Source organism: Hypomesus transpacificus, chromosome 24, assembly GCF_021917145.1.
Source record: "Hypomesus transpacificus isolate Combined female chromosome 24, fHypTra1, whole genome shotgun sequence".
Taxonomy (NCBI): Eukaryota; Metazoa; Chordata; class Actinopteri; order Osmeriformes; family Osmeridae; genus Hypomesus; species Hypomesus transpacificus.
This window is the reverse complement of record NC_061083.1, coordinates 3,678,316-3,700,461: the sequence shown is the minus strand read 5'-3', so window position 1 is coordinate 3,700,461 and position 22,146 is coordinate 3,678,316. Positions and strand designations below refer to the sequence as shown.

Below are 22,146 nucleotides of genomic sequence, written 5' to 3'. Positions count from 1 at the left end.
CCTGTGTGGATTATGAGTCCAGTTGGATTGTTGATAGTGACATTTTTTGATATCATAGTGTTTCCAATCATATTCAACAATCCAATTTCATCGCTGTGCCTTGCATTTGGGTCAGAAATGGAAAGTTATAGTTGGAGTGAAACAGGGTTGGTATCATACAGTGTTTTTTGATAAAACAGTGGAAGGTGAACTGAAACAACCTGTTCCACCTAAAACTATACAAGAAAACAGCTGTGTAAATAGCACAAGTTCCCATACATTTCTACGTAATAACTGACTTAATCTGTCTCCCAAATGTGTCACCCCATTCAGTCTTGCTGACTAAGCACGTCTGCTTGTTAATGTAGATTTGAACCCAAGTAATGCTTGATATTTGCGTATATTGGCCTGTTAGACCCTGATACAATCTGTCAATCATCAAGAACCGCCTCTCCAAAGGTGTAGGCAACATATATAAATTGTGAACTGGACCTTCAGCCCTGAGAGCCAAAATGAGTCTGACTCACACCCTGCTGGTCTTATCCATCTGTTTGCCTGTCTGTGAGTATTCAATGAACATTTATGGTTAGATCATATGAAGCTTCACAGTTAATATTATATATAAAATAGTCAAATGAAAATTAAATGATAGCTAATCACTTACTATAAATAATTGCAGTGACATTAACAGGAGCAAAGCCCTTCTCATCTAAAACAAAACACAATTTCACAAATGCAGTCTTAAAACATGTCTGAAACGTGCCCTCTAACTTGTTTCTCTCTACTAGTGTTGGCATCCCCAAGCGACAGGAATTTATGGCAGTTTAGGAAAATGATCCTGTGTGCCAACCCTGATAGTTCGCCCCTGTGGGACTATGTTGACTACGGCTGCTACTGCGGAAAGGGCGGCTCTGGAACACCTGTGGATGATCTCGACAGGTATGTGGTTGAAAGACAGGAGACCCTGCTGGTGGGGCTTGGGGTAAGACTATGTGTATGTGGCCATGGAGGTGGTTAAAAACAGGAGAAGCACGGTTTTGAACCATATTTTAATCTAAAAAAGTCGCCCTATATCAGTTTGAAATGCGTTTTCTATATGTGCCCTGTTTGTTTTCAAGATGCTGTGAGGTTCATGACCAGTGCTACACTGATGCCATGCAACATGACGAATGCTGGCCAATCTTGGACAACCCTTACACTGAAATATACAGTTACACGTGTGATAAGCCTAACAAGAATATTACCTGCCCTGGTGAGTGTTCAACACCCTCAACCGAAAATGATCATTTAGTAAATATCTATCCTTGAATTGGCATGTTATGTGTGTAGACAAGGTAACACAATGGTGTTTTACATACTAACAACTACATGTCATTGGCTGTAGAATTATATAAGTATAGCAATAATCTTGAACCATTGTGTACTGTCATCTTGATTACTCTTCCTATTCTTTCTCCCTGTCAGAAGAGAAAAATGATGCCTGTGAGTTGTTCATCTGTGAATGTGACAGGAAGGCAGCGATTTGCTTTGCCCAGCAACAGTGGAACCCTGAGCATTCCCAACTGCCTAGTGACAGGTGCACGTAAACCAAACCACAAACAAGAACATTCCATTTTATAGACAACCTGACACTCAAGCACTAAGGAAGTGATCCACTTTTTTGTGCTATCTTGCTTGTCTTGATATCAAATAAAAACGCATTTGTAACATCTCAGGACTGTTTTATTGTATTGTTTTAAACCAAACAAAATATGTATTGTTAGACCACAGAAGAATAAAAAATCTATGTTATATTTCATCCTATTTTCAAAGTTCTAAACAACCTTATTTGCATTGTTGGCCTTTTCCTATTGAGACCACCAGGATTCCAAGTTGACCTTTTCTGTGCCCTGAGTGTGTAGTGTTTGAGGAGCGGTCTCAAGTCAGCAGACAAGAGTGAATGAATCTATAAAGGTTTGGGTTTTTCCAGTGCTTCACAAATGTATCGATAGTTTAAAGAACAGTCTGCATCATTCCAATGCCGGTGCGTTTGTCCACGTTTAATACCATGAATCTGCCCGCAGTCCTCCCCATCCACACGTATGTCCCAGTTGTCTGGCTGTCCTTCATCCCAGAACCTAATAACAGGAAGGCAAACAAAAGCAGTTATTAAATATACTGTCATGTCAATATGGCGCAACACATCGAGGCTCTCCTATTGACAAATCTTATGTTAGTTCTTAATGGTCACCTATAAATCGACCTTTCCTTACTTTGCAGAAGTTTTGAAGTCAGTTCCATCTACCCAGGACCATTTACCCTCTGTATCTCTCTCAACAAGTCCAATCCAGTATTGCTGTCCATCATTCAACATTCTTGAGATGTACTCCTGAACAGTATCACAAGAAAAGATCAAAGTCAAATACAAATCTTCACCGCCAAGCCACACAACCACTCTTGCTCAATCTTACCAGTTTGTTAACTGTGTTGAGGACAGCCAAGTGTGCCTCGTGGTTGTGACATTGATCTTCTGCTTCATGCCAGTTTACCTCTGATTTGGACATAAAGTAGCACCTTGATTGGTGATGCATCCAGCCTTCATCACATGGACCTGGAGATCGATGGGTTAGACTGGGTACAATTCAACATGTGGGATAATATTGTTTGACAGTTTATACCAGTCCATTACCTCTCTCTGGTATAATAGATTCATCATAATCATGGACCAATTTTTCTATGGATCCTGTTAAAAGGGAAGACTAAACGATTATTATGCCATTTTTTGGTTATTATTTGTTGTGTGACACCAGACTAATCATTACAAGCCTTTTTTTGTTTCTTTTTAAAATGTTTGAATGGTTATGTTTTGCACTGTTTTGCTCACAGTGGGTTACAGCATGGTTTCACAAAATATAATATTATTACCTGAATTGATTGATGCAGCTTTTCTATCCTTCACAGACTTATCCAGGGTCAGAAGGGAAAGCTTTACATCAGCCAAATCCTGGTTCAACTGCGAGACTTAAGATAATGTGTAAGATAGTGTTTTCAGAACACATTAACAGAAAGACCAATTGCCATGAAAGTTATTTTGAAAAATGTTCTACGATTTAAATGTTTTGGTCCTTACATTTGAGTCCGGTAATCAGTAGTAGAATTAACAGGAGGAGTACCAAAACACCATAAAGGATATAAACCACTTTGCCATACAGACCTGAAAATATGATGGAGTACATATAATTGTAATATTTGGTTGAGACAAAAAATTGATTAAATCCCCTAATGATCTTGGATAGATTGACCTCTTTGTGGGATGAATTTCAGTCCATGGTCAGTGTCAGAGGAAGGGTATTGATCATAGCGAATGGAGGTATCCATGTCTAGAAGGTAGATAAATTAATGTTTACATGTAGTTGCTTACTTGCATTCTTTCAATAGCAACTGAGGGCCAAAGCTGATCATCCATAGTATGTCTTTTTTAGTAGTAGCATATCATATTTTATATGGAAAGGTAAGAGCTCAACTGTTTCAAGGACACATCTGTTAAATATTAACCTCTCAATAAATATTATTGACAGACACAAGTATAAATGACAGAAATGTGGGCTATACTGTATGGTTTGAATGGCAGTGGAGTTAATTATTTTAAATGACTTGTGAAAAATGTCTATACGTTGTTTGTATCACATTTAGGATCAGATTATATCAGGTTAGATTTCATTGCCAGTGATTAATGTGAAGAAGTTAATACTGCAAGTCCAAATACATCATAATATAATAATAACATATTAATACAATTAAATACATTATAAGAAAAGGAATAATCAAACAAAACCAACGTCTTATCCTTATATCTCTTACCTCAACTGGTCTCCTCGTTCATTTGGTTTTCTGTGTCAGCTTTGGTCTCTGAGGGTTCAAAGTTTTATTTATTCCTCCCACCAAATGAGGCTCACACGTTAACACAAAAAGTCATTGCCGCAGTAGTTTGAAAATCAATACATTATCCAATGTTTATATGAGAACATGGAGGCATATAAACTGGGTACAGTGTGTACTAGAGATAATGTACTTCAGAATTGTGTTTCTGTGTGTTGTCTGGTCAGCATCTGTCATTTGTTTAATTGGGAAAGCATGGAATTTAAGCATTTCGACACATCAGTAAAATGTCTGATATAGTATGTTGTATTTATAGCAATATTCCCATAATGTAACATACTATGCATCATTTCCCACATGTAACATGGTATAACATGGAAGACACTCCCATATCATTTTCAAGATTAAACACTTCATCTTACCAACAGCTTTGGTTGAATCATCTCAATAAAATGCTTAGACGCTAGTGGTTACCCATGTTACCCATACAACATTGGTAGTCTAACATTCTCTAAACTAGCTGGGGGTTTTTATACATCCTAAATGCTATTTAGAATAACAACCCTTATTGGTTGTTTTCATTGTGCTGCTATAGCAGACTATAGTCACTGAAGTTAGTGAAAAATAAAACAGCGATAAAACCACTAAGCAGTATCGATGCCGAGAATCATTAGAAGATACCCCTTAATTTATTCATCATATTTATTTTTTTGCCTTATGAGTTGTAATTATGATAACAACATTGTGTGCCACGTTTTCCTATTACTGATGAATTCTTTGCAAATTAAGGTCACCTACAGGTGGCGTTAAAGAGCTGTTTGATTGGGATTGAAAGAGAAGAACTTCCGTGTTCCTTTGGCTTTGGTCAGACATTCAGCGAAAATGGCGGCGTTCGGACGGCTTTCTCAAATTCTGTCACGGTCCTCCCTGACTCAAACCCGACAGCTATCAGCTGCTGCAGCTCATGGCGAGCAAGCAGGTAAAACATACATCCAATCCATACTAACACACTGGACACCACACTGTTTACCATTGGAATCGTTGTGTTTTATGCAGTGACCTTGTTAGTGGACTACCGACTGTTACGTTAGCGCTAGGTAGCTTACAGCCTAGCTGTGGCTACTGCTGCTGCTCTACAATTGTCGCTAGACAGCAGCATAATAATATAGCTAGAGCTAGCTACTGTAGCCATGTAGCTACAGATACCGACATAGCTGGCTACACACATCCATCTAGCTAATTCATTATCTTTAATGCTTAAACATTTGCTCTGAAGTGTAGGATTTGGTTTTAACGTTGTCTCTGTTATCAAGATTGATGAACTAGTCGAAGAGTCCAGACACTTGTCATTGAGATTATTGTTTCGAGGACGCATGACATCTTAGCAAGGGAGTGCTAAGTCAAATGGACAACCTTTTAGGTTCATAACAAACTAACAACTGTTCAATTATGTTTTGTTAGTTGCTTACTAATAGTTGGCCAGGAAGTCATAATTAAATCATGCGAACAGTATTTAACAAATATATGAACATTTCTTGCATGTGTATGCACTAGTAATGTTCAAATAGGCCTGTTAGCTTCCTAGTATTAACCTTATTGCCTCCGCTGGTCATCCTGTCCCGAGTTGTCCTCTTTATTCCATGGCAATTGTATAAAGGATAAACTGTCCGTATGTACGTGATTCTACCGGTTAAAGTAGTTTAGTTTATTGTCATGTATAGTAGCTTAGAAACAGTCTGGATCCTCCAATATTAATAGACGAATGGAGTTACTTTTTTGTTTATTTTAGCCATTGTGCTAATGCTGTCTTTGCTTCCCCTGCAGCAAAAACATGGAAGATCCTCACCTTTGTTGTGGCTCTCCCAGGTGTGGGAGTGTGCCTGTTGAACTGGTACCTGAAGATGCAGCACCATACCCATGAGAACCCCGAATTCACTCCTTACAGTCACCTTCGCATTCGCAGCAAGGTTTGATACTAGTTTTTTTTTATTTATATATTTTTTTCATCCTGGAATTACCATATTTTAACAAAATGTTATATGAAATGGGAGTCAGGTGGCTGAGCGGTTAGGGAATTGATGTGATGTAAATTAAATACTTGACTGACAATTTTATTTTTCATGTATCTTAGCGTTTTCCCTGGGGAGATGGAAACAAATCCCTCTTCCATAACCCTCATGTGAATGCCCTCCCCGATGGTTACGAGGAACACGACGAGTAATACATTCATCCTTCAGACCTCATTTTATCACCATATGAGAACAGAGGCTTACTATTGCTTAACTCTGTTACTGGACCACACTCAACCTATTCTGTTTACTTTTCTCTTTTTCATTTACCTCGTTTACCTCTGTGCTCTAATCACAGGGCACCCTAAATGTTAGGAGTATTGTTATGGACCATTCAACACAACACATGTTTAAACTTATTTGAAATAAAGTATGAAAACTATAATGCAATTATTTATTGTGTTCTGTCATCTACTTGCTAGATATTTTTCTCTTGTGATCGAGTTTCTGTTACATTAACACAAAGCTGCATGCGTGTCTATAAACGCTCAGTAGGTATTTTTATTCCATTTTGGTTCAGTAAAATTGACAAGATACATAGGCAAACGTAAAATGCATTATTACTAAATGCGTTTTAGAAAGACGTAGTGTTTGACCCTATTCGCTCCCCTTACTTTCACATGACCAACTTCTTGTGACTCGCATTCCTTCAACTGGAGACTACCAGGCGATCTACATAGCAAGCAACATAGAAGTCTAATCACATTTAGACGGCATTCTGACGGCTCTGTAAAATTGAATAGTCGTTTATTGAAACGATGGGGGTCGGAAATTCTATTGGTTCGATATCTTGATGTTAACGGATACTCAAGTATTCCCCGGCTTGCTCTCAAGAACTGCGCAAGATTAGTAAGCTAGCTGTCTAGAACTTTAGCTAGCCCTAATTGCCTCTAGATTTGCTATTTGCAGATGTTGTTCAGTTGCAAAGTTACACTTCAGCTCTATAATGAAAGCTAACTTTGCAAAAGAAACCAGACTGTACATTAAGCATAAAATTGTATTGTTCGTCTTATAACCCATAGTATTAAGGACAGCTTTGCAAGGATACATTCCTACTCCAGCTCAGCGTCCTACCAGTTGCCACAGCGTCACTACCAGACTGGTGTCAGATACTTGTTACCAAGGTGCTGGTAGTGTCTATTGGGAAGCGGAGCGTCCTTGGAGCGTCTTCAATCAGCACAAGGGACAAACTTTAGGCAACAGCTATGGCTGAAACCATGGTGCCTGACTCTAAACGGTGGGTAGCTAGACAGCCTGGTCTATTAGTCAACAAGTCTATTAGTCCTTGTGATTTAAGCCAATGAGAGTACAGTTTTAGTATTTTATATTTATCATTCATATAAACAATTAAACATGATCCATCTTTATTGCATTTCGGTTTTCAGATGCAATTACTTCTTCCTGTATGATGGATCTAAGGTCAAAGGAGAAGGTGATCCTACAAGGGATGGAATTTGCTACTTCTCTCCCGAAGAGGTAGGGTCTTCAAAGAAGAAGAGTTAGCTGTGATGCAGTCCCAATTTTGTTTTTGCTCGCATTTTTTATGTGTTTTGTTTCAAAGGCCCATGTTATTGTCATCTTTGCTATACCCAGACGCCTTTGGACAAGCAGGAAATGCTGTGTGGGCAGCTTGCAGGCGTGAGCCGCTGTGTCTCTGAGCTGTCGTCCTCTCCTGTTCGACTGCTTAGGCTTCGGCGGAGCAAGTTTGCCATCCGCATGAAAGATGACTTTTTGTGGGTGAGAATTCCACAACAGGCATCATAGAAGAAGAACCGCATATACCAAAAGATTACAGGGAAACAATTTCCTAGAATCCCTTTTGCCAACTCTTCCTTTCCCTTCTCTTAGGCTCTAGGCTGCTCTGTGGACATTCCTGATGTCAGCATCTGTGAATTTCTAGATCAGCTGATCGATCTGTTTTGCTTCTACAACGGACCAATCCGACACAGCTATCAGGTACAACCTCTCCTAGCATTCTGCCCTGGGGCAGTGAAAGGGTGTCGGGAGAGGGGAAAAGAAAATGTTTATCAAGTACCCTGATTTGCATTTAGACCAACAGTCGAGACGTTCTCAAGGAGCGATGGTCCAAATACCTCTCCCATCTGCAAGGGGGTTCCACAGAACTTGACCACATCTTCAGCTGCCTGAAAACCATTGATTCTACACATGTGAGGACAAGTGTTTAGTACTTTGTACTAATATGCATCTAATGTTTTCACATGGGTATGTAACACCTCTTAACCTTACGTTTATTAACTTATTATGTGACCAGTGTAATTTGCCTGTCTGTTTTAGATTGACCCACTTCTCCTACTGAAAGCTGCCCTTATTCTTCAGGCCTGTCAACGCTGCCCCCTAGTGTTAGCAGGCTGTATACTTTACCGTGGCAGGTAAGATGGATTCCAGCATGGATGCCATAAGCGGTACCAACACTTTTTATCTTAAGATTTCACAAATCTCTTATTTGTTCCACAGAGTGGTCAGCACACAGATGCCCCCTGAACTTACAGTGAAAGTTATGGTACATGAGACTGAAACATACAACCAGGTACAGTATCCATGACTGAAATATATATTTTTTATAAATGTGATTAGCAAACCACCAACTGCACCTGTTAGATGTCTGAAAGAGTTATTGTCAGATAGTTTCGTTGCAACATGCTTGGTGGCTGAGATGTGATTTATTTTGCACCTCGATTCAAACCTTAAAACTAACCACTTCCCTGATCCGAATCAGAATTCGGTTTATTCGCCAAGTATGTTACACAATCACAGAATTTACTGTGGTAAGAAAGTGCAAACAATAAACATATATACGGATCTTAAATGTTTGTTTGGGTTAGTCACGTTCAAAACATTTTTGAAATGTATAGCTAAAGTGGATGCTATTTTAATCTAGGATCAGACACCCAATGGACTGAGCTCTTCTAGTTCCCCAGACAGTACTCCTGTGACTTCTACCACAGTGTTCCTTACATCCGCTGAACTCCACTGCCTGCACTCTTCTCCTGTTAACAAAACATCCAGGTACACCAGCCTTCTTTGAGAAGGATATATTTTCTTATTTAAAGGACAGGATAAAAGTAAAGTAAGTCAGGATTTATCTAATGGCAACATTCATGTGATGAAAGTGTTTCTCATGTTTTACCACTTGCTTTGTCTGTCACACAGTTCTCAATCAACCCCAAAGGAAATGAATCGTCCCAGGAAGGCCCGTCTGTCGAGAACTCTGTCTGATACGATATCAACTGATCCCGATGCTGTTTCAGACACCTTTCCCCAAATATCGTTTCAGACTGGGTCGTCAACCCCACCGTCCTCCAGAAGTAATACATTATTATTCAGCCCAAGTCCTTCCCTGAGCTCTGCTGACCCTATCAGCCCTCTAGACTTCAAAACCCCTAAACAGTCTCCAGACCATGCCTTTAAAAATGGAAGGTTGCACGATATGGACGAGGGTGCTTTGGACTGTTCGTTTTATTATAGTTTTAACAGCAGCGAGGACAGGAATGGCAATTCAGCAATCATGAACCTTGCAGATGACAATGTAGCGGAGGGGAGTTTGGTGCGAGATGATGTGGCTCGTCACAATGTTCACAATAGTCCAGCCATAGCTGGACGGATTGGAACGGGAAGGCAAATCTCCTCGAAACAGTTTGACAAGACTAATGGTGGGGCCGACAGTCCTGGGGGCGGAGAGGAAGACTCAGAGGTGTTTAGGGATAACAAAGACAGCCGGGAGAGAAATTACAGTAAACGTGTCCAGGGGTGTGACACAGCTGGGGAACTTTCCAGTTCATCTCCCGTGGAGAAGTCTTCCGAGTCCTCCCTGCTCCCCATGGCTTTGTACCAGCACAGAGTACGAGGCCTTGTGTTGTCCCTGCTGGTGGAGCCTCGTTTCAACCATGACTCTGAAGCCATGAAGGAAGTGGTGAGGAATTTGGTGGGGAACGTTAATACTATGTTTTGCCGTGGAGATGTACGCTTTGTTGCTATTTAGGAACGCAAATGTTTTTTCCAAAAAATCTAGAAACATCTAGTGTTCATGATACATATATCATCTTGATATGTTTTTAATATGTTGTGTCTTTTTTCTCAGTATCACAGCAGCCTGGCATCTTTGAATGGCCTTGAGGCTCATCTTGGGACCGCTGATCCCGCTGGCCCAGGCCCTCAGGGATCCTACAGCTTTGCACACTTTGACTGCATACAGAACACACTTACAAGTGAGCCTCTAACACCCTTTACGTTTCTGTCTACACTGTTTGCAATGTTGTCTCATCAGTGTGTATACCTCACTAATGCAGTAAATTTGGAGGTAATTTGGGTCCTCTGCTTGGGTTTTAAAGACTTACAAATTAGTTTAATTCTGATTTTCTGCCCCATCACTCTGTATGCAAACATAGTTGTCCATTTTGTCAGTCTGGTGTTTGAGTGGTATCTTCGGCATCTGTCTCTGCAGCCAACCTGTCTGGTCGTCCGGGAGCAGCACAAGAGCGTTCCTTTGTGAGAGCCACATCACTGCTCCACTCGCATTTCTCTCACACTGAAACTCTGCAGGAGGCTATTGTCAGGTCAGTATGACAGTTACAGGAGGGGCACTCTTGTGTTCCTTGACTCCTCAATCTGATGGTGGGGGGAGGGGTGTGTACAGCAACTGGCAGGGGCCACTGCTATTGAATGCTGCGGCTGTCTGTCAAAGTCCTTGAGTGTTTACACCGAGTTCTGTCTGTGGTAAATTTCCTTTGCAGAAGTGCAGGTGCAGCTGTGTATGGGACTCGCAGTGCAGCCCAGGAAACCTACTTCTTACAACAAGGTGGAACGGTGAGAAACTCGGGAATCCCCAACCAACAAGACAGTGCTTTCTCCCTGCCCACCAAAGCCCGACACAGATTACTGAAACATGGGGTTAACCTGCTCTGAGTGAGAAATGTCTGGAGAAATGGGGCCATACTCTGCTCAAAACATATAAACAAACAAAAAAACGGTATGCCATAATTGCACAGACAAACGTTTTGTATGTAAACACTAATGCAAGAAACTAAACAAAATCTAGACCTCGCTGTAATATTATGTGAGTGGATTCGTTTGTTGTGAGTATGTAGCCTACATATCAAGTGCCTTGTTGTGATTTAATAGTTGGGACAGGATACTGTTTACAAGTACAGAAAGCTTTCTAGATAAAACTATGTAGTGAAACATGACAGTGAAGTTTAGATGGTCTAACAATTATTTTTTAATAAACTAAAAGTAGACCTTGGGTTCACAAACACTTGGTTGTTTGTATATTACATTTTGTGTAGGTTTATTAATGTTGTTTGTATTCCTTCATGTAAGGCTTCATTTTTATTATCTGTAGTAAAGATGCACAGGTTTATTATGTGGTATATATTTTATGGAAACTATAAAATCAGACATGTAATACATTTCTGAAAATGTTTCTGTTTGTATGAATTATGCACTAAATCTATAAATGTAGTCACATTATACCAATCACAAGTTATGTGCTCTGCAAATGTATTCCAACAAGTGTGAATTAATGAATAAAAGTATCTTGTAAAACCCACCTCGGACATGTTTCCTAGTAACCCACAGATGGCCTAAGTTGTTATCATTTCCAAGAGAAACAAAAGCGCTCACAACACTGGAAATTTAAAAGCCTAAACAGGGACATCGTTTGATTTTCTCGTGAGCTGTAGGCTATTGATCTCATTTGGTTCTAGTCCCAATGCAGGATGTGACATAGTGGGTATGGCTGCCCATGCGTAAAACTTGTCCATGTACAATAAGTTGTATTAACCATCTTTTTTCAAGGCATCGTGTCTTGCAAATGAATCCGTTCGTGATTATCCAAATATAGTGTAATTAGGGTCATTAGATACGTAGCTGAATTTGAATGGCTTAGGTCAGCATTCTAGGGCGCCTCATTATGCAGTCTCACTATGAAAACCCGGTGGGGTGCAAATGGGTGGTTAAGGGCACGAACAAAAAGGGGGGAGGGATTGTAAGTAGGGACAGGATTGAAATTCTAAGAGGCAGAATGTACCCATTGTCGGTAGAGGTATATAGCTACGGGGATAAGCTGCCCATTTGAGAATAACAGTTTCTGGTCGCAGTGTTGGCACCACATTCATTCCGTGCGTAGCTCTCAACGTGGACCGATCACCATGGCCTCAATACCGCGCTTTTGGAATGCATTAAGATTACTTTTTCTAATATACAGCGTTGTTGGAGTCCAGCTTCGTGCAGTGGGCCCATCGGAGTTACTGTTGAAATCATCTGCCATATCGGATGGGCAAGACATGTTACGCTCAGATTCTTTTAGACGGTTGAGACGAGAGACTTTGGAGGCACAACGGGAACAATGTGCATTACTGACTGAACCATGGACGGAAACCTACGGGTCTCAAGGAGATTTGGCAAAATCACTACATCTCCGTGTCCTCTCATTGCCACTCGGAGGGTCACGACGCACGGTCTTTCCAGAGCAACCGCTTTTCCGTTATGTTCGAAGGGTTTACCGTTGCTGTCAGATTGGTTTTCATTGCAAAAGTGTGAAGGGAATTCAGGGTCGCTTAAGTGGAGGTAAGTGCTTATTGATAAGGTTAAATAATAAGCTAGTATCAGTATTCAGTCAAAAATAGCATATAGCGGGGGAAGGGTCCACGGGTTACAGTCTCTTTTCTAATGCGTTTCTCATGTTTCCCCTTAGATACAGGTGTGGAGTTCCTCCTTAGTCGGGACGTTTTGTCAGTGACAGTCATGAGAGCAGAGATTCATCTCCAACTATCAAACCCACGACAGCTGAACGTTGAGCCTGTGCTTCCGTTTATGGTAAAACGCAAACTTTCTACAAGGTGAGAGGTCAAACTTCAATATGAAAAACTCATAACTTATCCTCAAATCCAACTTTCAAAGATGTGAAAATGTGTTGTCTTTCTTATTTCTTTATAGTGAAAGTATTGACTCTATTTTCCCCATAGGTACAATGTAAGGACAAGAGATGACATACTGGAGCTGAGAGTGGATTTACTGTTCCTTTTCCAAGGTCTACAAGAGGCAGCTGATGGGAACAGAGGGGGGCCTAGCCTGGTGGCCATGCGGAAGGTCGGAGGGTTTTCCAGGGGGGGTCCACGAGAAAGGCCATCTCTGCAGGACACCAATAGAGGTCCATTGGGGGAAGGGCCTGGGCCCTTGCAGACTGCCCTGGAGCTTGGCTTGGGCCTGAACTGCAACAAGGGGGGGGTAGAGGTATCCTGTGAACATAACGGACTTCACCTCGTACATACCCCATTCATCGCTATCTCCTATAGATGAAGACTGACCAAAAAAACTGGACACCTGAGTTCGTCACATCCAAATGCACCTCGCTTCCCCAACCCCAGACACATGATCACTTCATTATCTCTAAGCAGAAGCTCTCAATGGCACTGCATTTATCCCACTGAAGAGGCAACATTTCAGTTTGAATTGTTATGTAAAGGACCGGGACCTTAAGTCTATTGTGTGGGGAGACTATGTAGGACTATTATGGAAAACTAATTGATTTACATAGGCTTTATGCATGTAGGGTTATTTGCACTTTACCAAATATTTGATTATATTAATTTATAAATGTTCATGTTTTGTCAGGTGTAATGCTGATATGTGAACATGTACTGTAAATACTGGATATAATCACATATGTTTATTATACCATGTCTGTAAATACAACTCAATGTTATCAAAGTTTTTATATTTTATGTCACATAAAAGCGTCTCACATATTTGTAAGTGTGTATGGTTTGTCAGTCGGACATGTCGACTGGGATAATCCATGGAGGAATTGGTTTCCTTACATTGCTGGCAAATCACTATGCTTATTTGTTAATCTATCTACCCTCTAATATATATATATATATATATATATGTATATATATATAAATTTGCAGTATTGCAAATATGACACTGAAACACAAAATATTTGAACATTAAAAAAATTGGTTTAAAACAAAACACTTTAGTTTTTTCTAGAAATCTAGATTGAGAGGGATGGGGAAGTCTATCGTGGCCGCTCAAGACAAAACAATTTACGATTGGTTAAAGGCATTGCCAATCAAGATTGAGTCCCACCCAAAACGCGGAAGTCGTTTTCGTTGATCAACACACGTGAAGAAAGATGGTGAGATTTAAATCGAGGTTAGTAAAGTTATACATAAACGTCTTGGTTCAAATGGACAATGACTGATATCCCCATTTAGACTGTATCCTAATGTACCATCATGCATTGACAGATATTTGCTGTGTGAAGTAAACGTGACAGATCGAAACAGTCTATCGTTGCTTGATGATCGGTCAATCAATGCAATGGTCAAAGGAGCGGTGAGTCGAATGCACGGTGACTACGGGGCAGCACTGTGCAACATTGGATTCACAGGTATAAACATGCCTATGGAGTTGTTGCTGTTTGTGAAGCCTATTTTCCAATGCTCAACAGAATTTTCGTGCAACCATTTTTATATCAGGCCTACTTAGGCAATAGGTGACTGTATTAGATACGGAATTGAAAACACATAAGTGACGATGAACTAAAGACTTACTGTAGTGTTTTCATTTTCATGGCATTGTATGCGAGCGTATACCACTATATATATATGTATACTGCTGTAGCTTAAGCAGAAAGCCCGTGTTTTGGGAACTGTTAGTAACAGACTGCAGTGTGAGTTATGGCAGGTTGATGCTGAATGTCTCTTTCATATAGTATTTGGATGTCACTGTCCAAAAAATTGTATAGTTTCATATTTCTATTGTTTATGAAATAAAGTACTTACATTACATCTCTTTTCAGTAAAATATGTTAACGCCCACACTGGAATTGTGTTCCTGCGATGTCGGAAGAGCCACTACAGGACCATCTGGTCTGCTCTGCCTTTCATCTCCATTCTGGAGAACAGAGGTCATAAGGTGCCATGTTTCCTGAACTGTTTACATGTAGGAGGTAAAAGAGATGCTTTAATTGTTCACTATGTATGGTTGACAGACACCAGCAAATACAGTGGATCGGCAATTTTTATATGAAAGGCACAAATGATATACTGCTCTGAATTTACATTGCACTTTCACAGGAACTATCAGAACGTGTCAGAAGTTTCTGGTCCGATATAATACACAGCAGCTGCATCGGATGCTCCCCAATTGTCAGAGCGAAGGTCGGTGTAGGAACCTCACTAAAGATTGGAACAGTATAGCAGTATTGTAAAATGTAAATGCCTGTGCTATCGGTGTGGTTGTTAATTCTTCTGTTTCTATGAGCAGCAGAAAGACTGGAGGTCGAGAGAGCAGTCTTGAGCTGCTCAATCGTGAAAGGACAAGAGAATGAATATGAATTGGACAGTGAAGAGGAGGAAGAAGAGATACCTGAACCTCCATTCCATGCAGTTGATCATTGAATGTTAGGAGGAAGACAGTCAGTTCTGTCTCAAGACCTATGGAACTCCTTGAAAAAGTTGCCCAGGGACCCTGAGAAATTGTTTGCCTTACAAATTGGGCATGGTAACAATAGACATGTTTATACAGTGTAAATAGTTTTCTGTTCATATTGTGAAATGGATTTTGGCCTGTTAAAACAATAAAAGTGAACATTTAATTAACTATATCGTCATTGTGTATTTTAAAAAAATATATACGATTCAGCTTCAGTTTTTATTAATGAATCTTTATACAACGTAGTCTACGTTGGTCTAAAATAGATGACCTGATGTTAGAACTACATTTCCCATAATTCCGTGTAAGATGTCGTTACAAAATAGTTGAAACACGAAGTTGCATCCGGGTCTCTGAGGTTCCTGACTGGCGACCCGTCGCCATTAGTTGTTGCTCGTCTTTAGAATATATTTTTTTAGGGAAAAACCCTAATTAAACCGGACGTTTTCCGCTAATTGGAGAACGTCTAACGCCTTTGTTGGGGCCAAAAGTTTCCAACGGCTAGAAAAGCTTAAATTTTCGGGGTCTGGGCCCCGTGGTGTGAACATTCGTTCTCTCTTATTTCAAAGCCTCCATTACTGAGACGCCTGAACTGTGTCTCTATTTTTCTCGGTTTGTTTTGTTGTCAAGATGTCGCCGTGATGGAGTCTCCGTGTTTGACAGAAATGAATCAGGGCCTTTGCCGCCTGACTCACACTTGCTTCTACCCGCTCACATTTTCATTTTTACCAATTGATGCTAGAGAGCTCGGAAGCTCTCTATCAGGAGTTCGGCCTCAGATCCTCTTACAACAAGGAGACAACCATGGAGAAGAATCCAAACAGCAATGCCAACAACAAGGTTCCGCCCCGTACGAGTTCCACCGGCCCTCCACCTGGCGAATCTAAACCCAAAACAGGTGAAATCATCAACCCAGTTAATAAGTAATCATCCCTATCAAAGTTTGTAGCTTGTTAGCCACCCAACAATGCGCAGTCGTATTGCTTGAATGACCCGAGTTGTGTTGCTTGGACAAGCACATTGTATGGCCTGCCCCAAGGCCTAGTATGGTTTGTTTACTTAAAATGCATGACGTAGCTGTCAGATAATTCAACCAGTTTAGAAGAATACATTAACATTGTCACTAGTTTGCACACATTTAATTCAGATGGGATTATGTCGAATTGAACTATTATGGTAGTGGCAGTTGACGACTAAATCTAATTAGAAATTGTAGCCCTGGCTGAGTTCATGCACTCTAATCTGGCTTGTACTGATAAGCACGAAGGGAGGGTACAGTCCATATCATCATCATCAAATATATTTCTTGCAATCGTTGGATCAAAATGGGAGACATGCAAATGTCAAACAATTCAAGATTAGGTAGGTCTTTTTGAAAATCTTAAATTGGTTTAGCGGTATTTTCAGAACACTAGTGGTAATAACACTAAAAGTAACAAGTCAATTGTCACTGTTTTTCTCCCCAGATGGTAAGAATAATGGGGGTTCTAAGCGCTGCAGCCGTAAGCGAGAGCCCTCCTTTCCTAAAAGTGACACCTTCCCTGGCCCGCGCCGCACCAATTCACAGAAAAGCAAAAATTTTGACAAGAGACCCCCTCAGAGAGGTGCAGGGAGACAGTATGGCGATGCAGGTGGAGGAAGACGTGAAGAGGTGAGTCCACAACAGCAAGAACTATGTGAATTCGAATTTAAAACCGCTTTATATTCAACCTACCAAATCACATGAACAGTAATTGAAAGCTGAAACAGTATGGTCAGACAGGATTCTAGAATTCACAGGTTTAATTCTTTGCAACATGCTAAGACGTCCTTCAGAGCATAAGAACTTTTGTCTCTTTATAGGTAGCAGAGACACGCCGGGCAGAGTTTAGCCCGGCTCAATTTGCTGGACCTAAAAAGATCAGCCTGAACCACCTGCTCAACTTCACTTTTGAGCCCCGCGGGGGCCATGGTGGCCTGGGTGGAGACAGCCACTCCGGCTGGGGCCGCCGCAACAAGTGGGGCCACAAGCACAAGCCCTTTAACAAGGAGCTTTTCTTGCAGGCCAAGTGAGTTCTCCTCCCTATCTAAAGTTAAACACCAGGTAGTGGTTGAACAATGAACTGAGAGATTTACTTCTTTTTTTTTCTTCTCCTGTAGCTGTCAATTTGTGGTGACTGACGACCAAGACTACAAGGCTCACTTCACTGATCCAGATACTCTGGTCAACTGGGACTGTGTGCAGCAAGTGGTGAGTTGAATCAATTTCAAAAAACGCCCAAATTCACCCTGTTCTGTCGTCTCAGCCGTAAGCTGAGCTGTAACGCTTCAATTCAAGTTATTGTTGTCGTGTGGTCCTGTTTCAGCGCATCTACAGCCACGAGGTGCCCTCCTGCCCCATCTGCCTGTACGCTCCCGTGGCGGCCCACATCACGCGCTGTGGCCACATCTTCTGCTGGCCGTGCATGCTGCACTACCTGTCTCTCAGTGACAAGAGCTGGGCCAAGTGTCCCATCTGCTACGAGTCTGTGAACACGCCAGACCTCAAGAGGTTAGAGGGAAACCTTAAGAGCTACGTTCTCTTAGTAACAGTGACAGTAACCAAGTGATATGCTCTTGATGTAGAGAAAATGAAACGGATGAAAATGGGAAAGTACAAACTTCTTTTTATTTTTGCAGTGTGGTGGCCATGGAGACAAGGCAGTATGCTGTTGGTGACCTCATCACCATGCGCCTGATGAGAAGAGAGAAAGGGGCTCTTGTGGCAATGCCAAGCTCTGAGTGGGTGAAAGTGGAGGAGCCCATTTGCTTCGGAGGTAAAGGATTTGCAGGGAAACTCGTATGTTTTAAACTTGTTGTCGGGTAAAGACATTGATATACGCATGTTACATATTGACAGGCCTGTTGTTGTGTTGACAGATCTGTGCCTCAGTCCGTACTCCAAGCTGCTGCTGGCCTCTTCAGAGCAGGTGCTGGGCCTGGTGGCAGAGGAGAGGTCTGCTCTGCAGGCTCAGCTCAGCCAGGAGGAAGGGGCCCAGGCCTGCTTCATCCAGAGTGCCCTGTGCCACCTGCAGGTAAGAATCCCTACACCCAAGAACTACCGTTGGCAGCTATAACCAGGGGCCGGTCGGAGACATTGACGCTTTTCTCCCCAGGAGCGAGAGGAGGCTCTGCTGAAGCACCAGAAGGCATGTGCAGGTGACGGCCTTGACCTGTCGAAGCTCACCCTGGTGGACTCACCCTCCCCCGTGGATGACGTTGTGACCACCGTCAGCAGTACCAAGGTCAGTGTAGCAGCTCCCCGTCTCAAGTCGATGCACTTGGGAACCGTTATCAAGCTGAAAACCGGCCCTACCACGACCGAGGCCCCATTCCCTTCGGTGAACCCTCCTTGTTCCCTTCCAGCCTGTGCTCCAGTACTCCTCTGCATTTGACGATGAGGTGGCAGAGATGCCGGAGGAGGACCCCGAGCAGGCCTGCGGCGAGCCTGCCGAGCACGGCTGCGGCGTCCTGGAGAGCGTTCTGGAGGAGGCCTGTGACGCCCTCACAGAAGCGGGGCCACATCCCCAGGCGCCTGAGGAGCATTCCTCCAGCCAGGCCGAAGCAGGGCGTCCCCAAACCACCTCCGTGCACGGACCCTATTACTACTTCTACCAAGGTAGGATGGCGCCCTGGAGCACATGGGAACTCCAACTCCAGAAGCTTCTCCTCATAAGCTTGCCTTGTTCTACTGTTCACTATCCGCCCTATGACATCCAATGTCCCAGTCATGAGGTGTTCACAAGGTCGTTTTTTTTTTCCCCTCTCCCCTTCAGCGGAGGACTGTCAGCAGATGTTCCTGCACCCGGTGAATGTGCGCTGTCTGCTGCGGGAGTATGGCAGCCTGGAGGCCAGCCCCAACTCCATCACCGCCACCGTGGTAGAGATCGAGGGGCAAACCGTCACTGACGTAAGACCCAATATAGTAGTGACTTACATCAACAATAATGGTTCAGTTGTGGAGGATAGCGAGGGCAACCTCCTGTCTTCTGATTTGGTCTGATCGTAATCGTGCTCTCGACCACAGGAGATTCGACGTCGGCACCGCTATCTAGCTCACCTGCCACTCACCTGTGAGTTCAGCATCTGTGAGCTGGCCCTGCAGCCCCCTGTCTTGTCCAAAGAAACTCTGGACAGCTTCGCAGGTCAGTTTGAACACCACCTTGTAGTCTGTGGTAGATTTATGCATAGGGGATGTTTTACCATGTGCAATGTTTTGTCTGATCCTCATCCTTCTCTGCTTTCAGATGATTTGGAGAAAAGAAAGCGTCTCCGACAGAAGAAAGCAAGGGATGAGAAACGCAGGGAGCGGCGTATTGAGATGGAAGAAAACAAGAAGCAAGGCAAATGTGAGTAGATGTCATGTCGCTCCACGTACGTCCGCTGCACGGAATGTCTGGTCGGAACCTTCTATTGTTTTGGAACTCTCGAACCTCGTTTTGTCATTCTCAGATCCTGAGGTGCACATCGGGCTGGAGAACCTACAGCAGTTCCCGGCATTTGGTTTGCCACCTTCCAACTATGGTGAACCTGTGTACCCAGAGTTCCTGGTGGCTCCGCCTTCCCCTCTCAGCAGCAGCCCTGCTTCTGGTGAGACCTGCTCTAGTGCTCCTCCCATCCAACTCACACATTTTCACAACCAGGTTATAGTCTCAGAGGGGCTGGCAGCTGATGAAATCTTGCTTGTTCCATTGGTGTGGGATTGTTCTGTCGTGTGTTCCTCATTAACTGACATGGAGCTCCTATGGTTTTTGCAGATGGTTTGATGTTTCCTAGTCTGAATGGACAGAGCCCAGCGCCGAGTGTGGGTAGTGTGGAGGATGACTCGCACTGCATGTCCTTCGCTCAGGTCTGTATACCCACAGCCACTCTGAAATCTGTACCAACAGCTTAGTTGAGGATGACACATTTAGTCCTGGTACCAAAGTACAACTGACACTTACAAGGATGACTCATTGTCATTTGACCCTCATACTCACCTGTAGATGCTGAGAGATGGGAAAGCCAAAGTTGATTTTGGGTCCAGGATTACTCCAAAGAAAGGTGAGATCCTTGTTGTCATCGCCATGTTGCCATCGTCATGTGGTCACAATGAGCTTGTACAGTCAAATTACAGTCACGAATACAGACAATCCCATCATACTGAAACTGTGTCCGTCCTTCAGACGCGCTGCTTGCTCCCCCGGCGGCAGACAGCGATGGAGAGAGCGATGGGTCCGATCGAGTCCCGGTGCCCAGTTTCCAGAACTCTTTCAGCCAGGCGTTTGAAGAAGCGCTCCAGCAGCTGGACCATGGTCCAAGCGCTCCACCACCACTGGTGGTCGTCCCTGGTTAGTCTTTTCAAGTCTGTATTTGTGTTACGTTTTTGATTTCGGGGGGGGGGGGGGGGGGGGGAGAAATGACTGCATTTAAATCTCCTGGCTCTCTCTGTTTCAGTGGAGAACGGGGGCAAGAAGAAGAAAAAGAAACAGAAGCTTTTGTTCAGCACCTCCATGGTTCATACAAAGTAGACAACACTGAAGTTCAAAATACCACCACCCCACCATTTTAATTGATTGAAATCGAACTTCTTCTCTCACTGCCTCCCTTTTTTTGAACATACTTTAATTTAAAATTGCAGAATTCAATTAGTAAAAAGTTGTAGATACAGTCAATGCGGCTTGATCACAGCCTTCAGTCCTTTACTTGCCTTCCATTTCCCTGGCACAGTAAATCATTCAATTTGTGCATTAAGCAGTAAATGTTCAACCGATGCTTACAGTTGGAATAGTTGGAAGGGTCATATTCTAGCCCATATCTTTACAAAGCGTTAACTGGAGTGTTTTTTTTGTTGCTAACTTTATTGGTCTCATAACTCTGTTTTACTGGGGGGGGGGGGGGGGGGGGGGGGTTTGTCACTCATCCTGTGAAGTAGTTGGTTAACAGCTAGAAATAGCATATTAGGGATTTGACCGAACAGGCATTTTGTTTAAGATTTAAGTAGAATTGAATAGGTTTAAGGGATACATTGTTTGGGGTAGCAGTCAGCCAGCTGCACATACACCCTCCAGACCCTGCCCTGAGATTCAGACCCAGTCTAAGCAATGTCTGCCCTGAATATGATCAATACAAATTGAATGCAAGTCCATTAAGCTGAGGTATAAGATTGCCATTTTAAGGAAACCAGCAGGTCGTGGCATTTTATTTCACTTCTCTATAGACATGACAGATGAAAAGGTTTGAAACAAAATCTGTAATGAACTCATATCAGTTGGAGGAAATGCTGAGTAAAGTTTTAGTATTAAAATGACAAGCCTAGCTGTGGTGGAAGAGAAGAGATTACTCTTCCACCACAGAAGAGTCGGGTATTCTGTCGGGTTCTTCGATCACACTACGAATATGCAGCTTTCATCTCTCATCATTTGTTTTCCCATTTTGCTGAACAGGTTTTGAAATTAATTTGTAACATTGGCACTTAACCCCTGATTTCAAAGCAGTGTTGCAAATGTTTTCGTTAAGCTAGAGAAACTTTTGATTGCTTGCTATACACAGAGTAAAAAAAGTGGGATGTAAAGATACAACAGATTTGAGGGTTCTTTAATTTTGATTGTTTATAGTAAACATGCAAATGTTAATGTCATCTAGCTTGACATTGAAATCAATAAAGGAACATGCACAAACTCAAGTTGTCTGATGTTTTGGAATCTCAAGTAATGGTAAAACTCACCACATAGAGGCAGTCACGCTCCGTACATCCTCTGCCTCTTCCAAATCAGCAAAT

At 42.4% G+C, this 22,146-nt stretch overlaps 7 protein-coding genes across 10 annotated transcripts; 6 read left to right on the top strand and 1 right to left on the bottom strand.

Moving 5' to 3' along the window:
• Positions 1 to 397: 397 nt before the first annotated feature.
• LOC124486696 (phospholipase A2-like) lies at positions 398 to 1,693 on the top strand. Its single transcript, XM_047048460.1, has 4 exons — positions 398 to 540; positions 768 to 918; positions 1,098 to 1,231; positions 1,444 to 1,693. The coding sequence occupies exons 1-4, from the start codon at positions 492 to 494 to the stop codon at positions 1,563 to 1,565; spliced, it is 456 nt and encodes a 151-aa protein (XP_046904416.1). The 5' UTR covers positions 398 to 491; the 3' UTR covers positions 1,566 to 1,693.
• Positions 1,685 to 5,655, bottom strand: LOC124486695 (hepatic lectin-like). The gene is made up of 9 exons (XM_047048459.1): positions 5,430 to 5,655; positions 3,820 to 3,867; positions 3,261 to 3,338; positions 3,089 to 3,172; positions 2,884 to 2,979; positions 2,648 to 2,701; positions 2,430 to 2,569; positions 2,232 to 2,347; positions 1,685 to 2,096 (listed from the first exon to the last, which is right to left on the bottom strand). The coding sequence occupies exons 3-9, from the start codon at positions 3,334 to 3,336 to the stop codon at positions 1,925 to 1,927; spliced, it is 738 nt and encodes a 245-aa protein (XP_046904415.1). The 5' UTR covers positions 3,337 to 3,338; positions 3,820 to 3,867; positions 5,430 to 5,655; the 3' UTR covers positions 1,685 to 1,924.
• Positions 4,684 to 6,299, top strand: LOC124486698 (cytochrome c oxidase subunit 6A, mitochondrial). Its single transcript, XM_047048464.1, has 3 exons — positions 4,684 to 4,816; positions 5,662 to 5,804; positions 5,969 to 6,299. The coding sequence occupies exons 1-3, from the start codon at positions 4,720 to 4,722 to the stop codon at positions 6,056 to 6,058; spliced, it is 330 nt and encodes a 109-aa protein (XP_046904420.1). The 5' UTR covers positions 4,684 to 4,719; the 3' UTR covers positions 6,059 to 6,299.
• Positions 6,300 to 6,543: 244 nt separating this feature from the next.
• Positions 6,544 to 11,472, top strand: hps4 (HPS4 biogenesis of lysosomal organelles complex 3 subunit 2). Of its 3 annotated transcripts, none has more exons than XM_047048232.1 (13): positions 6,544 to 6,755; positions 6,929 to 7,143; positions 7,292 to 7,382; positions 7,500 to 7,643; positions 7,755 to 7,862; positions 7,958 to 8,074; positions 8,202 to 8,296; positions 8,382 to 8,454; positions 8,806 to 8,933; positions 9,078 to 9,837; positions 10,006 to 10,132; positions 10,369 to 10,480; positions 10,658 to 11,472. In XM_047048232.1, the coding sequence occupies exons 2-13, from the start codon at positions 7,112 to 7,114 to the stop codon at positions 10,827 to 10,829; spliced, it is 1,959 nt and encodes a 652-aa protein (XP_046904188.1). In that variant the 5' UTR covers positions 6,544 to 6,755; positions 6,929 to 7,111; the 3' UTR covers positions 10,830 to 11,472. The 3 variants fall into 3 exon arrangements, with proteins under 3 accessions (XP_046904188.1, XP_046904186.1, XP_046904187.1); XM_047048230.1 differs by having other exon boundaries at positions 9,078 to 9,849; XM_047048231.1 differs by having other exon boundaries at positions 6,544 to 7,143; positions 9,078 to 9,849.
• Positions 11,473 to 11,970: 498 nt separating this feature from the next.
• si:ch211-170d8.2 (uncharacterized protein LOC571755 homolog) lies at positions 11,971 to 13,572 on the top strand. Its single transcript, XM_047048233.1, has 3 exons — positions 11,971 to 12,491; positions 12,619 to 12,763; positions 12,890 to 13,572. The coding sequence occupies exons 1-3, from the start codon at positions 12,074 to 12,076 to the stop codon at positions 13,221 to 13,223; spliced, it is 897 nt and encodes a 298-aa protein (XP_046904189.1). The 5' UTR covers positions 11,971 to 12,073; the 3' UTR covers positions 13,224 to 13,572.
• Positions 13,573 to 14,024: 452 nt separating this feature from the next.
• Positions 14,025 to 15,537, top strand: pop5 (POP5 homolog, ribonuclease P/MRP subunit). The gene is made up of 5 exons (XM_047048439.1): positions 14,025 to 14,084; positions 14,180 to 14,322; positions 14,734 to 14,883; positions 15,011 to 15,094; positions 15,201 to 15,537. Exons 1-5 carry the CDS (start codon positions 14,065 to 14,067, stop codon positions 15,332 to 15,334), a joined length of 531 nt encoding a protein of 176 aa, XP_046904395.1. The 5' UTR covers positions 14,025 to 14,064; the 3' UTR covers positions 15,335 to 15,537.
• A 169-nt stretch (positions 15,538 to 15,706) lies between these two features.
• rnf10 (ring finger protein 10) lies at positions 15,707 to 22,046 on the top strand. 2 transcript variants are annotated; one of them, XM_047048355.1, is made up of 17 exons: positions 15,707 to 16,266; positions 16,835 to 17,019; positions 17,211 to 17,416; positions 17,508 to 17,598; positions 17,714 to 17,898; positions 18,027 to 18,163; positions 18,267 to 18,421; positions 18,503 to 18,631; positions 18,753 to 19,005; positions 19,163 to 19,296; positions 19,414 to 19,531; positions 19,634 to 19,735; positions 19,839 to 19,976; positions 20,144 to 20,235; positions 20,372 to 20,429; positions 20,552 to 20,716; positions 20,823 to 22,046. In XM_047048355.1, exons 1-17 carry the CDS (start codon positions 16,104 to 16,106, stop codon positions 20,894 to 20,896), a joined length of 2,385 nt encoding a protein of 794 aa, XP_046904311.1. In that variant the 5' UTR covers positions 15,707 to 16,103; the 3' UTR covers positions 20,897 to 22,046. The 2 variants fall into 2 exon arrangements, with proteins under 2 accessions (XP_046904311.1, XP_046904312.1); XM_047048356.1 differs by lacking the exon at positions 15,707 to 16,266 and adding an exon at positions 16,286 to 16,730.
• The last annotated feature ends 100 nt before the right edge of the window (positions 22,047 to 22,146 follow it).

Excerpts from the sequence above, each read along its gene's own strand:
- LOC124486696 (XM_047048460.1), top strand. The coding sequence starts at position 492 with ATGAGTCTGACTCACACCCTGCTGGTCTTATCCATCTGTTTGCCTGTC. Across the intron at positions 919-1,097 it reads CCTGTGGATGATCTCGACAG|ATGCTGTGAGGTTCATGACC; the intron begins GTATGTGGTTGA and ends TTTGTTTTCAAG. Across the intron at positions 1,232-1,443 it reads CAAGAATATTACCTGCCCTG|AAGAGAAAAATGATGCCTGT; the intron begins GTGAGTGTTCAA and ends TCTCCCTGTCAG.
- LOC124486695 (XM_047048459.1), bottom strand. The coding sequence starts at position 3,336 with ATGGATACCTCCATTCGCTATGATCAATACCCTTCCTCTGACACTGAC. Across the intron at positions 2,980-3,088 it reads ACTGATTACCGGACTCAAAT|TCTCGCAGTTGAACCAGGAT; the intron begins GTAAGGACCAAA and ends CATTATCTTAAG. Across the intron at positions 2,348-2,429 it reads TCAACACAGTTAACAAACTG|GAGTACATCTCAAGAATGTT; the intron begins GTAAGATTGAGC and ends GATACTGTTCAG.
- LOC124486698 (XM_047048464.1), top strand. The coding sequence starts at position 4,720 with ATGGCGGCGTTCGGACGGCTTTCTCAAATTCTGTCACGGTCCTCCCTG. Across the intron at positions 4,817-5,661 it reads AGCTCATGGCGAGCAAGCAG|CAAAAACATGGAAGATCCTC; the intron begins GTAAAACATACA and ends CTTCCCCTGCAG. Across the intron at positions 5,805-5,968 it reads ACCTTCGCATTCGCAGCAAG|CGTTTTCCCTGGGGAGATGG; the intron begins GTTTGATACTAG and ends CATGTATCTTAG.
- hps4 (XM_047048230.1), top strand. The coding sequence starts at position 7,112 with ATGGCTGAAACCATGGTGCCTGACTCTAAACG. Across the intron at positions 7,644-7,754 it reads TGAAAGATGACTTTTTGTGG|GCTCTAGGCTGCTCTGTGGA; the intron begins GTGAGAATTCCA and ends CCCTTCTCTTAG. Across the intron at positions 10,481-10,657 it reads CTGCAGGAGGCTATTGTCAG|AAGTGCAGGTGCAGCTGTGT; the intron begins GTCAGTATGACA and ends TTTCCTTTGCAG.
- si:ch211-170d8.2 (XM_047048233.1), top strand. The coding sequence starts at position 12,074 with ATGGCCTCAATACCGCGCTTTTGGAATGCATTAAGATTACTTTTTCTA. Across the intron at positions 12,492-12,618 it reads TCAGGGTCGCTTAAGTGGAG|ATACAGGTGTGGAGTTCCTC; the intron begins GTAAGTGCTTAT and ends GTTTCCCCTTAG. Across the intron at positions 12,764-12,889 it reads AAACGCAAACTTTCTACAAG|GTACAATGTAAGGACAAGAG; the intron begins GTGAGAGGTCAA and ends TTTTCCCCATAG.
- pop5 (XM_047048439.1), top strand. The coding sequence starts at position 14,065 with ATGGTGAGATTTAAATCGAG. Across the intron at positions 14,323-14,733 it reads GTGCAACATTGGATTCACAG|TAAAATATGTTAACGCCCAC; the intron begins GTATAAACATGC and ends ATCTCTTTTCAG. Across the intron at positions 14,884-15,010 it reads GAACTGTTTACATGTAGGAG|GAACTATCAGAACGTGTCAG; the intron begins GTAAAAGAGATG and ends GCACTTTCACAG.
- rnf10 (XM_047048355.1), top strand. The coding sequence starts at position 16,104 with ATGCTAGAGAGCTCGGAAGCTCTCTATCAGGAGTTCGGCCTCAGATCC. Across the intron at positions 19,977-20,143 it reads CAGCAGCAGCCCTGCTTCTG|ATGGTTTGATGTTTCCTAGT; the intron begins GTGAGACCTGCT and ends TGGTTTTTGCAG. Across the intron at positions 20,430-20,551 it reads CAGGATTACTCCAAAGAAAG|ACGCGCTGCTTGCTCCCCCG; the intron begins GTGAGATCCTTG and ends TCCGTCCTTCAG.